At 41.6% G+C, this 14,033-nt stretch overlaps 1 protein-coding gene across 7 annotated transcripts in view; it reads right to left on the bottom strand.

Annotated features, from left to right (window-relative positions):
- Positions 1 to 861: 861 nt before the first annotated feature.
- The window catches only part of LOC139538315 (regulator of nonsense transcripts 3A-like), a 50,310-nt gene continuing 37,138 nt past the window's right edge, over positions 862 to 14,033 (bottom strand). For all 7 annotated transcript variants that reach the window (XM_071340221.1, XM_071340219.1, XM_071340223.1 and 4 more), the window contains one exon: positions 862 to 10,846. In XM_071340221.1, coding sequence (XP_071196322.1) covers positions 10,673 to 10,846 — 174 coding nt within the window. In that variant the 3' untranslated portion in view covers positions 862 to 10,672. The remainder of the gene's footprint in view (positions 10,847 to 14,033) is intronic.

Genomic DNA, 14,033 nt, shown 5'->3' on the forward strand with positions numbered 1-14,033 from the left:
CAAATATTAAGATCTGCTTTTCTGATGTATCAAATACTTATGTCATGCAATAAAATGCAAATGAATTACTTAAAAATCATACAATGTGATTTTCTGGATTTTTGTTTTAGATTCCGTCTCTCATAGTTGAAGTGTACCCATGATAGAAATTACAGACCTCTACATGCTTTGTAAGTAGGAAAACCTGCAAAATCGGCAGTGTATCAAATACTTGTTCTCCCCACTGTACGTGCTACACAACTGTAAAAGTCACCCATTCCTCAGTCTCCTCTTATTACCAAGATTTGTGTCTAGATAATCAAAGTCAGCTTCATACCACCAACGGCCTCGTCTCAGACTGACAGGAAAATAGCCATGAAAATTATTTCCCTTATTACCCAACTAGAGAAATACTTAGGTGATCCAAAACGAAAAAATAATGCAGATACCCTTTACATGTCAAAATTAATAGCAGGAGAGAGCGATTTATTCTGTCTACACTTTGACTGTGCTGCTGTTCGCCCCTATGCTGACAGACAAAAAACATGTCTGCGAAGATTTAAAGACTTTCATGTTGCTGAGAGCCTATATGACATAAGAATCTGCATCCAACACTTTACCAATCCCAAACTTGACAACATAACTCTTTATTCCCTTTATTGTCATAAAATTGCTTTAGTATGCATTCCCAGTTCTTGGAGATTTTTAAATAGTGTAACAAAATATCGAAGTCTGTATAACTTCAAAGAAAATTGGAGAGGCATGGGGGAAGTGTGGTTTAGTGACGCAATCTTGAGGAGCATTTCGGACATAGCAAGACATGGCACAAATGACTCCAAACTGCAAAGCAAATATTTATGGGATCATTCCAGCGATATCACATCTCACTCAGAATGTGGGCTTCACAGCTAAACAATAAGAAGTATAAAACAATACTATTTTCCTCACAATTTTACTTTGGGAGGGCTCAAGTTTAGAGGAAATAAAAGTAATATACAGTGCATTCGGAAAGTATTCAGAACCCTTCCCTTTTTCAATTTTTTTTTACGTTACAGCCTTATTCTAAAAATGATTAAATAAAAACAATTTCTCATCAATCTACACACAATACCCATAATGACACAGCGAAAACACACTTTTAGAAATGTTTGCACATGTATTAAAAATAAAGGCAGAAAAAACGTATTTTATTTACATAAGTTCAGACCCTTTGTTATGAGACTCGAAATTGAGCTCAGGTGCATCCTGTTTCCATTTATCATCCTTGAGATGTTTCTACAACTTGTTTGGAGTCCAACTGTGGTAAATTCAATTGATTGGACATGATTTGGAAAGGCACACACCTGTCTATATAAGGTTGACAGTGCATGTCAGAGTTGACAGTGCATGTCAGAGCAAAAACCAAGCCATGAGGTTGAAGGAACTGTCCGTAGAGCTCCGAGACAGGATTGTGCTGAGGCATAGATCTAGGGAAGGGTACCAAAACATTTCTTCAGCATTGAAGGTCCCCAAGAACACAGTGGCATGTGTGGCATCATTCTTAAAATGTAAGAAGTTTGGAACCACCAAGACTCTTCCTAAAGCTGGCCGCCCGGCCAAACTGAGCGATCAGGGGAGTAGACCTTGGTCAGCGAGGTGACCAAAAACCCGATGGTCACTCTGATAGAGCTCCAGAGTTCCTCTCTGGAGATGGGAGTATCTTCCAGAAGAACACCCATCTCTGCAGCACTCCACCATTTAGGCCTTTATTGTAGAGTGGCCAGACGGAAGCCACTCCTCAGTAAAAGGACATGACAGCCCGGTTTGGAGTTTTCCAAAAGGCACCTAAAGGACACTCAGACCATGAGAAACAAGATTGTCTGGTCTGATGAAACCAAGATTGAACTCTTTGGCCTGAATACCAAGCGTCAAGTCTGGAGGAAACCTAGCACCATTCCTACGGTGAAGCATGGTGGTGGCAGCATCATGTTGTGGGGATGTTTTTCAGTGAAAAGGACTGGGAGACTAGTCAGGATCGAGGGAAAGATGAACAGAGCAAAGTACAGAGAGATCCTTGATGAAAACCTGCTCCAGAGCGCTCAGGACCTCAGACTGGGGTGAAGGTTCACCTTCCAACAGGACAGCGACTCTAAGCACACAGCCAAGACAACATAGGAGTGGCTTCGGGACAAGTCTCTGAATGTCCTTGAGTGGCCCAGCCAGAGCCCATACTTGAACCTGATCGAACATCTCTGGAGAGACCTGAAAATAGCTGTTCAGTGACGCTCCCCATCCAACCTGACAGAACTTGAGAGGATCTGCAGAGAAGAATGGGAGAAACTCCCCAAATACAGAAGTGCTAAGCTTGTAGTGTCATACCCAAGAAGACTTGAGGCTGTAATCGCTGCCAAAGGTGCTTCAGCAAAGTACTGAGTAAAGAGTCTGAATATTTTGAATCAATTTGAAAAGATATATAAAAACCTGTTTTTGCTTTGTCTTTATGGGATATTTTGTGTAGATTGATGAAGGGAAAAAAATATTTAGTCAACATCAGTATAAGTCTGCAATGTAACAAAATGTCGAAAAAGTCAAGTGGTCTGAATACTTTCCCGAATGCACTGTATAGTGTAGCTAGCTAGCTAGCCAGCTAACAATATTTAGGCCCATCTTGCTAAGAAATAACAAACTATCTGTTTGCAGATGTAAGAAACACAAACTAACGATTTTGTGTTATTATAGAACGCTAGAGGATTTATATTAGAAGCAAAGTGAAAACAACATAGGTGTCTGCATTGATCATGCAGACTGAACGCAAGTGACAGGGCTAGGTCTGTGTGGAAAGCGGCATGGAGAGAGAGATCCGGGAGAGATGACTCCGGTAGCGAAGTAAACTATCAAAATGGAAGTTAAACATGGCCTACCACATTTAACAAACCAAACATTCCACTACCATTATAGAAGATAAACATAAAACCCAAACCGGTCTGTGCATCAACACCGGTTTATCGTAAAATATGGTATACCACCCAGCCCTAAGTACAGATACTCCCAAAAACAACTTAAGTAGTAGGTTAAAGTATTTCTACTTAAGTACTTTACACCACTGTTGATTGGACACCCTAATGTAAGTAATCCATACCCAATCCTCCAGTAAGTCATGACGAACTTCACTTACAAAATGTTGTTTTGGATGAGACCAACTTTATGACCAAAATTATCCTATTTACAATTGTAGTCAATTTCGACATTGTTTAAAATAAGGTGTCAGATATGCAAGGGAAGAAATCGGAGTTTACATTTTGTTGTGTTACAGCCCGAATTTAAAATGTATTAAATAGATTTTTTCTCACCCATCTACACACAATGCCCTATAATGACAAAGTGAAAACATGTTTTTACAATTCTTAGCATATTTATTGAAAATGTATTACAGAAACCTCATTTACATACAGTGCCGAGAAAAAGTATTTGCCCCTTTTCTGATTTTCTCTATTTTTGCAAATCACATTTTTGATACTAAATGTTGATAAATCTTCAACAAATACCTAATATTAGATAAAGGGAACCTGAGTTTACGAATAACAAAAAAGTAGTAATTACCCCCTTACACTAAATAACTGGCTGTGCCACCTTTAGCTGCAACGACTCCAACCAAACACTTCCTGTAGTTGTTGATCAGTCTCTCACATCGCTGTGGAGGAATTTAGACCCACTTTTGTTAACAGAACTGCTTTAACTCAGCAACATTTGTGGGTTTTCAAGCACGAACTGCTCATTTCAAGTCCTTCCACATCGCAATTGGGATTAGGTCTGGACTTTGACTAGGCCATTTCAAAACTTCAAATTTGTTGCTTTTTAACCATTTAACCATCTTGCTGCATGACCCAGCTGCGCTTCAGCTTCAGCTCACAGATGGATGGCCTGACGTTCTCCTGTAGAATTCGCTGATAAGGAGCAGAATTCATGGTTCCTTCTATTAAGGCAAGTCGTCCAGGTCCTGAGGCAGCAAAGTATCTCCAAACCATCACACTACTATCACCATGCTTGACCGTTGGTATAAGGTTCTTACTGTCGAATGCAGTGTTTGGTTTTCGGCAAACATAATAGGATCCATCTGGTCCAAAAACTTGACTCAAGTTTGACAAAAAGCACCTGGAAGCACCTGGATGATCATCAAGACTCTTGGAAGAATCGTCTATGAACAGATCAAGAGTATAACTTTTTGGACAACTGTGTCTGGTGGAAAGCAGACTGAACCAGGTTTTCCTCTAGGATTTTGCCTGTGCTTAGCTCCATTCTGTTTATTTTGTATCCTGAAAAACTCCCCAGTCCTTGATGATTACAAGCATACCCATATCATGATGCAGCTTCCACTATGATTGAAAATATGGAGAGTGGTATTCAGTAATGTGATGTATTGGATTTGCCCCAAACATAACACTTTGTATTCAGGACAGAAAAGTGAATTGCTTTGCCACATTTTTTGCAGCATTACTTTAGTGCCTTGTTGCAAACAGGATGCATGTTTTGGAATATTTGTATTCCATACAGGCTTCCTTCTTTTCACTCTGTCAATTAGGTTAGTATTGTGGAGTAACTACAATGTTGTTGATCTCTCCTCAGTTTTCTCTTTTCACAGCCATTAAACTTGCAGAGGTTTTAAAGTCACCATTGGCCTAATGGTGAAATCCCTTAGAGGTTTCGGTCCTCTCTGGCAACTGAGTTAGGAATGACACATGGGCGCATTGTCATGCTGAAACAAGAAAGGCCTTCCCCAAACTGTTGCCACAAAGTTGGAAGAACAGAATCGTCTAGAATGTCATTGTATGCTGTTGCGTTAAGATTTCCCTTTACTGGAAATAAGGGGCCTAGCCCGAACCATTAAAAACAGTCCCAGACCATTAATCCTCCTCTCACAGTTGGCACTATGCATTGGGGCAGGTAGTGTCCTCCTGGCATCCGCCAAACCCAGATTAGTACGTCGGGCTACCAGATGGTGAAGCGTGATTCATCACTCCAGAGAACGCGTTTCCACTACTCCAGAGTCTAATGGCGGCAAGTTATACACACTTCCAGCTGATGCTTGGCATTGCGTATGGTGATCCTCGGCCATGGAAACCTATTTCAAGAAGCCTTGCTTCTAGAGGCAGTTTGGAACTCTGTAGTGTGTTGCAACCTAGGACAGACTATTTTTTACACGCCTCAGCACTCAGCAGTCCCGTTCTATGAGCTTGTGTCCTACCACTTCACGGTTGAGCCTTTGTTGCTCATAGATGTTTCCACTTCACAATAGCAGCACTTACAGTTGAACGTGGCAGCTCTAGCAGCGCAGAAATTTGATTAACTGACTTGTTGGAAAGGTGGCAGCCTATGACGATGCCACTTTGAAAGTCACTGTGCTCTTCAGTATGGGCCATTCTACTGCCAATGTTTGTCTATGGAGATTGCATGGCTGTGTGCTCAATTTTATACACTTGTCAGCAATGGGTGTGGCTGAAATAGCCGAATCCACAAATTTGACGGGTTGTCCACATACCTTTGGCCATGTAGTGTACCTTAAAGTAAAAGCTGACAGTATGCACTTTAACCTCTGTCATTGTATCATTTCAAATCCCAAAAATGTGTCACGGTCCCAATACTTTTGGAGCTCACTGTATGGCAACGATGCCTCATTTCGAGTAATAAAATGTGAATACGACTTTGTAACAATGTTTCATTTCAGAATATGGATTATAACACGTTGCTTCCTAAGCCTGCTGCCTGCTCAAAATGCTTTATTAACAGAGCAGCTTTGCACTTAAATTGTGCATTATAATGCCAGTAGTATGCATAGCCCATGAGGCATTACAATGTACCTATTATGAAGAGGATATTCATAGAAAGTGTAATGGAAATTTCAAGACAAGTGGACGTAATAGGTGTACTGCTAGCCATAAAGTAGTGGTCATCCTTTTTTTCAAACAGACATCTTTATTGGATCGTTTTATTTAACTCTTTTTCAAATCTCTTAATGAAAACAAACAAAAAAACAGAAGGAAGGTGTCTTTTACAGCTAACAAGAATCTGATTTCACTTCCTTCCAATCTCAGTTCAGGCATCAGCTGAATCCAACAGTTCACAATTTGGTAGAAAACCGCGCAAACAGTGTAGAAATCGTTGAGACTTTCAACAGCATCAAACTCAGCACCTTCAACGTTATTTTGCCTTCTTTTCATCGTGGTAAATTATGATGAATATCAAAGTTATGTTCTTCTTGGCTCAAGTGCGAAATAGTGCTTTAATAATAGATGGCTCGCGTCACCTTATGTTCCTACCACAAATAGCTGCAGTCTATGACATCTATAAACAGGATTATGTAAGAATTGTCATAAGTCACATTATACAAGAGAATTGACAAAGAATATTGTTGACAACCTAAACATTCTCCTCTCCTATCACACTTAAATGCTGAAACGCACACACACACACACACACACACACACACACACACACACACACACACACACACACACACACACACACACACACACACAAATTATTTGGTTTACAGATTCTACATCCAACACTGAAAATACATTTAGAGTTTTTTAAATACAATTGTCACTACTTTGTGTATTTTCTTTGTGATAAAATCTATAGACTTTCTTTTAAAAAATACCGGTCAAATGGAATCACAAAAAAGGCATATCAAATATGATCTCTGTGGATGAGGAGGTATTCCTTCACAGGCAGGTAGTAGACAGACACATAGGGGCGGTTTCCCGGACACAGTTTCATCTTAACCCTGGACTATAAAGCTTCTCTATTGACCAGGCTTTTTTGTCCAGGACAAAGCTTAATCTGTGTCCGGGAAACCGGCATATGATGTGCTGCCTCAGGAACACTTCTCATAAAAACAATGACATGTCTTAATTCTTGCAAGGCTTCCGACCCAGACAGCATCGCTAGCCGCGTCCTTAGATCATGCGCAGACCAGCTGGCTGGAGTGTTTACGGACATACTCAATCTCTCCCTATCCCAGTCTGCTGTCCCCGCTTGCTTCAAGATGTCCACCATTGTTCCTGTAGCCAAGAAAGCAAAGGTGACTGAACTAAATGACTACCGCCCCGTAGCACTCACTTCTGTCATCATGAAGTGCTTTGAGAGGCTAGTTAAGGATCACATCACCTCTACCTTACCTGACACCCTAGAACCATTTAAATTTGCTTACCGCCCCAATAGATCCACAGACGATGCAATCGCCATCGCACTGCTCTGTCCCATCATGACAATAGGAATACCTATGTAAGAAGGCTGTTCATTGACTATAGCTCAGCATTCAACACCATAGTACCCTCTAAGCTCATCATTAAGCTCAGGGCCCTGGGCTTGAGCCCCGTCCTGTGCAATTAGGTCCTGGACTTCCTGACGGGCCACCCCCAGGTGGTGAAGGTAGGAAACAACACCTCTACTTCGCTGATCCTCAACACAGGGGCCCCACAAGGGTGCGTGCTCAGCCCACTCCTGTACTCCCTGTTCACCCATGACTGTGTGGCCACGCACGCCTCCAACTCAATCATCAAGTTTGCATCAGACATAAGATTAGTAGGCTTGATTACCAACAATGACGAGACAGCCTACAGGGAGGAGGTGAGGGCCCTGGGAGAGTGGTGCCAGGAAAATAACCTCTCACTGAACGTCAACAAAACAATGGAGCTGATCGTGGACTTCAGGAAACAGCAGAGGGAGCACGACCCTATCCACATCGATGGGACAGCAGTGGAGAAGGTGGAAACTTTCAAGTCCTCGGCGTACACATCACGGACAAACTGAAATGGTCCATCCACACAGACAGTGTGGTGAAGAAGGCGCAACAGTGCCTCTATAACCTCAGGAGGCTGAAGAAATGTGTCTTGGCCCTTAAAACCCTCACAAACTTTTACAGAAGCACAATTGAGAGCATCCTGTCGGGCTGTATCCCCGCCTGGTACGGCAACTGCCCCGCCAGCAATCGCAGGGCTCTCCAGAAGGTGATGCAGTCTGCCCAAAGCATCACCAGGGGCAAACTACCTGCCCTCCAAGACACCTACAACGCCTCGATGTCACAGGAAGGCCAAAAAGATCATCAAGTACATCAACCACCTGAGCCACGGCCTGTTCACCCCGCTACCATCCAGAAGGCGAGGGCAGTACAGGTGCATCAAAGCAGCTGGGACAGGGAGACTGAAAAACAGATTCTATCCCAAGGTCATCAGACTGTTAAATAGCCATCACTAGCCAGCTTCCACCCGGTTACTCAACCCTGCACCTTTGAGGCTGCTACCCAATTTACATAGACATGGAATCACTGGCCACTATAATAATGGAACACTAGTCACTTTAATAATGTTTACATACTGTTTCACTCATCTCATATGTATTAACTGTATTCTATTCTACTGTATTTTAGTCAATGCCATGCCGACATTGCTCAATCTAATATTTATATATTTCTTAATTACATTACTTTACTTTTAGATGTGTGTATTGTTGTCATGAGACATTAAGGGTCAAATAAACATCATGAATGGAGGTAATTCTTTCAATCTCTCTACTTAGACATGGCCTTGAGTAAAGCCAGTGTGTCTACGTATGCAGATGACTCAACACTATACACGTCAGCTACTACAACGACTGAAATGACTGCAACACTTAAAGAGCTGCAGTTGGTTTGAGAATGGGTGGCAAGGGATAAGTTAGTCCTAAATATTTCAAAAACTAAAAGCATTGTATTTGGGACAAATCATTCACCAAGCCCTAAACCTCAACTAAATTGTGTAGTAAATAATGTGGAAATTGAGCAAGTTAGGGTGACTAAACTGCTTGGAGTAACCCTGGATTGTAAACTGTCATGGTCAATACATATTGATACAACAGTAGCTGAGATGGGGAGAAGTCCTTCTTCTCTACCTTCTTAACAGCACTATCAACAAGGCAGGTCCTACATGCTCTAGTTTTGTCGCACCTGGACTACTGTTCAGTCGTGTGGTAAGGTGCCACAAAGAGGGACTTAGGAAAATTGCAATTGGCTCAGAACAGGGCAGCACGGCTGGCCCTTGGACGTACACAGAGAGCAAAAATGAATAATATGCATATCAATCTCTCCAGGCTCAGAGTGGAGAAGAGGATGACTTCATCACTACTTGTATTTGTGATTGGTATTGCCACCAGAGGTCTCTTCACAGTCCCCAAGTCTAGAACAGACTATGGGAGGAGCACAGTACTACATAGTGTCACACCCTGACCTGGTTCACCTGTCCTTCTGATTGTCTCCACCCCCTCCAGGTGTTGCTTATTATCCCCAGTGTGTATATATCCCTGTTTCCTGTCTCTCTGTGCCAGTTCGTCTTGTTTACCAAGTCAAAAAGATTTTTTCCTTGCTGTTATTTTTCCCAGTCTGTTTGCTTCTAGTCCTCCTGGTTTCGACCCTTGCCTGTCCTGACTCCGAACCCGCCTGCCTGACCACTCTGCCTGTTCTGACTACCAGCCTGCCAATCCCCTTGTACTGTTATGGACTCGGACCTGGTTTCTGACCCCTGCCTGGCCTGACCTCGAGACTGCCTATCGTCGGATACTGTTTGGTCTCTGACCAGGTTAATGAACTCTCGCCTGTCCCCGACCTGCCTTTGCCTACTCCCTTTGTGGTCCCGTGTGGCTCAGTTGGTAGAGCATGGCGCTTGCAACGCCAGGGTTGTGGGTTCATTCCCCACGGGGGGACCAGGATGAATATGTATGAACTTTCCAATTTGTAAGTCGCTCTGGATAAGAGCGTCTGCTAAATGACTTAAATGTAAATGTTAAATGTCATAATAAATATCGGAGCGCTACCGTCTGCCTCCTGTGTCTGCATTTGGGTCTTGCCTTGTGTCCTTATACATAGAGCCATGACTACATGGAACTTTATTCCACATCAGGTAACTGATGTAGGCAGTAGAATCAGATTTTAAAAAAGAGATAAAAAATACACCTTATGGAACAGCGGGGACTGTAAAGCAACACAAACATAGGCACAGACACATGCACGCACACACATGATAACATACGCACTATACACACGTACAAATGGATTTTGTGTTGTAGATATGTGGTCCCGTCATGCTTGACAAAACACATTCTAAACGCGTCCAGAGAAAATTATCTGTGATTTACAGAATACCACAAAGGAGAACAAGATGAAAAGGTTTCCATTATGTATTGGGAATGTTTGATCTTTGCTACTCTCCTGCCCCAATCATGGGTGACCCAATCTTCAAATCCTTTTGAAATTATTTGCGCAAAGGTTTGACACAGAAACTTCGGAAGGTTTAAATGATTTCAAGGGCGAGTGCAGCTCCATCAACACCAAAGCCTTGCGCATGCATGCCGTTTAGTAACACGCAAGCCTACAGTCTGGCAGCCCAATAGAGAGCAATAGTAATGCCGTCTTTTTGTAGGCACAAATTCCGCTATGGCTCGTAGGTCAAAGCCTATGGGGAAGTTAATGTTTTTTTTTTTTGATAAACAGAAAAAATAAGTTCTGTGGTAAAAACAGGCTTAGGAGATCTTATACGTTTTGTTCTATGAGATCATCTTCATCGGCTAACGTCACTTTATGTTAATTTTGAAGCATTTATATAAAATCAAAACCAGCACATAAAGGCTTCATGATTCATAGGCGTAAATATTGTGATAGGCTTATCAGAGCAGACAGACTGGACTACTCGTCGCCGCATTTTTCCGAGCCCGTTTCCATGGCGACGGCCTCGTAGCAGCGGTCCGCCGCCCTGCGTTCTGGCGAGTGGTTCATGGGAAGCTCATAACCTTTCATCGCAGAGCTCACCCGCTTGCGATTGTGAGCGCCTGGCTGGTAGAGCTGCATGGCAGGCCGGTCCTGTACGGAGAGAAAGAGGCAGAAAGACAGGAGAGAGATCTAGGTCACAATAACAGCACACACTCACTGTAACACAAAATGGCTGCTAAACTATACTATATTTTACTGGACACAGATTGACAAGTCCTGAACTAAAAAGCAATCTCAATGGAGATTCTACATTGCGATTGCTTTTAATTCCAGAGGCTATAGCCACAAAGCGTCTCAGAGCGTAAGTGCTGAGAATAGAGACAAGGTGTCTTGATAACAGAAAAATACAGTGAGTCAGTGGTTCCTGCGCCACATTCAATTGCTTTGGGGTTTTAAGAATGTTTGGATATTTTTTATTTAGCACATTTATTGAAAATGAAATACAGAAATATCTCATTTATATAAGTATTCACACCTCTGATGCAATACTTTGTAGAAGCACCTTTGGGTAAGTCTCTAAGAGCTTTCTACACCTGGATTGTGCAACATTTGCCTATTATTATTTTCAAAATTCTTCAAGCTCTGTCAAATTGGTTGTTGATCATTGCTAGACAACAATTTCCAGGTCTTGCCATAGATTGTCAAGTAGATTTAAGTCAAAACTGTAACTCGGCCACTCACTGTCCTCTTGATAAGCAACTCCAGTGTAGATTTGGCTTTGTGTTTTAGGTTATTGTCCTGCTGAAAGGTGGAATTCATCTCCCAGTGTCTCATGGAAAGTAGACTGAACCAGGTTTTTCTATATGATTTAGTGTGTGCTTAGCTCCATTCCGTTTCTCTTTTATCCTGAAAAACTCCCCAGTCCTTAAAGATTACAAGCATACCCATAACATGATGCAGCCAAAAAATATGGAGCGTTTTACTCAGTAATGTATTGTATTTGCCCCAAACATAACACGTTGTATTCAGGACAGAAAGTAAAAAGCTTTGCCACATATCTTGCAGTACTTCAGTACCTTATTGCAAACAGGATGTTTTTGTTCTGTACAGTATTTTCATTCTGTCAATTAGGTTAGTATTGTGGAGTAACTACAATGTTGTTGATCCATCCAAATGTTTCTCCTATCACAGCCATTAAACTTGGCAACAGTTTTAATATCACCATTGGCCTCATGGTGAAATCCCTGAGTGGTTAGGAAGGATGGCTGTATCTTTGTAGTGACTGGGTGTATTGATACACCATCCAAAGTATAATTAATAACTTCACCATGTTCAAAGGGATATTCAGTGTCTTTATTTTTATTTTTTTACCCATCGACCAAAAGGTGCTCTAATTTGCAAGGCATTGGAAAACCTCCCTGGTCTTTGTGGTTGAATCTGTGTTTGAATTTCACTTCTCAATTGAATGATCTTTGCAGATTATTGCATGTGTGGCGTACAGAGATGAGGTAGTCGTAAAAAAATGATGTTGAACACTACTATTGCACACAGAGTGAGTACAACGTATTATGTGACTCGTTAAGCACATTTTTAAATTTGAACTTATTTAGGCTTGCCACAACAAAGGGGTTGAATACGTATTGACTCAAGACATTATCTTTCCATTTTTCATTGATTTGAGAGAAAAAATATTGAAAAACACAATTCCACTTTGACATTATGGGGTATTGTGTGTAATCCATTTTAAATTCAGGCTGTAACACAACAAAATGTGTAAAAACACATGTGGTTTGAATACTATCTGAAGGCACTGCATAACCACATACGCAGATAAATAGTCACAGATATTTCTTTTGATTATTCAATTACCCCACATCATGTAATTTCAAGTTATCCCTTTGGAGCATAATAACACATTGTAAACAAATATGCCTAAATTGGGCATGCCTATAATTTGAGCAATTTAAAGGCATCTAGGGCCTAAGTTAATTAACTTTGATTGTGTTTAATGAAAATTATAGACCTTTGAAACGTTTTATGTAACATTATCAGCATTATCAGCAGTGATTTGATGCCAACTGTACTGAAAGGGGACACAGAGAAAATGCAACCCGTCTCGGAGTTTACTCTAAGAGGCTGATGTTTTTCTTGTGCCTGTTCTGTATAGTACAATATATTTATTTGAATCTTTGAGAATGGAACTGTCTACACTGAGTGTACAAAACATTAAGAACACAGTCTCTTTCCATGACAAACTAACGAGGTGAATCCAGGTGAAAGATATGATCCCTTATTGACGTCACTTCAATCAGTGTCGATGAAGGGGAGGAGACAGGTTAAAGAAGGATTTTTAGGCCTTGAGACAATTGAGAAATGGATTGTGTATGTGTACCATTCAGAGGGTGAATGGGCAAGACAAAAGAGTTACAGGGTATGGTAGTACCCGGTTTGTGTCAAGAACTGCAACGCTCCTGGGTTTTTCACGCTCAACAGTTTTCCGTGTGTATCAAGTATGGTCCACCACACAAAGGACATCCAGCCAACTTGACACAACTGTGGGAAGTATTGGAGTCAACATGGGCCAGCATCCCTGTGGACTGCTTTCGACACCTTGTAGAGTCCATGTCCCGATAAATTGAGGCTGTTCTGAGGGCAAAAATGGGGGGGGGGGGGGGGGGGTTCAACTCTATATTAGGAAGGTGTTTTTAATGTTTTGTACACTCAGTGTATATTCATTTATCTTTATGTCGTTGAAAATGGAGCCTCCAAAAGATGCGGTGGGATGCCTTCACTTATTTCAGTAGTAAAGCAACTGGGTCATTCCACCAATTTAGTACCTTTGGGGTAGTGTACATTGGTAAAAGAAAAAAGAAAAAGAAATTCACCTCATTTCAACATTTCCATAAAGAACACGTTCAACTTAATAAAAACATGTTATACCATCTCAAGAAAAATACTATAGCAATTGCTTATTAAGGGTCAAATAAAGTAGCAGGGTTGATTGTAACAGGGTTAATGATTTCATCTTCAATCAGCCATAAATCCCCTTGTGACGGGGTTAATGGAAGCTTGCTGTGTGCAACAGGGAGGGGCAATTGACTGAACGCAAGCTTCACAAAACAATTGAAATGTGTTACAGGGGTGATGTGTTTTGTTCGAATCTGAGAATCTGTCTCCGCACCACGTGCTCTCACCACTGGTGTCCCCCAGGGCTCTGTTCTAGGCCCTCTCCTATTCTCGCTATACACCAAGTCACTTGGCTCTGTCATATCCTCACATGGTCTCTCCTATCATTGCTATGCAGACGACACACAATTAATCTTCTCCTTTCCCCCCT

Source organism: Salvelinus alpinus, chromosome 14 (genome assembly GCF_045679555.1).
Source record: "Salvelinus alpinus chromosome 14, SLU_Salpinus.1, whole genome shotgun sequence".
Lineage (NCBI taxonomy): Eukaryota > Metazoa > Chordata > Actinopteri > Salmoniformes > Salmonidae > Salvelinus > Salvelinus alpinus.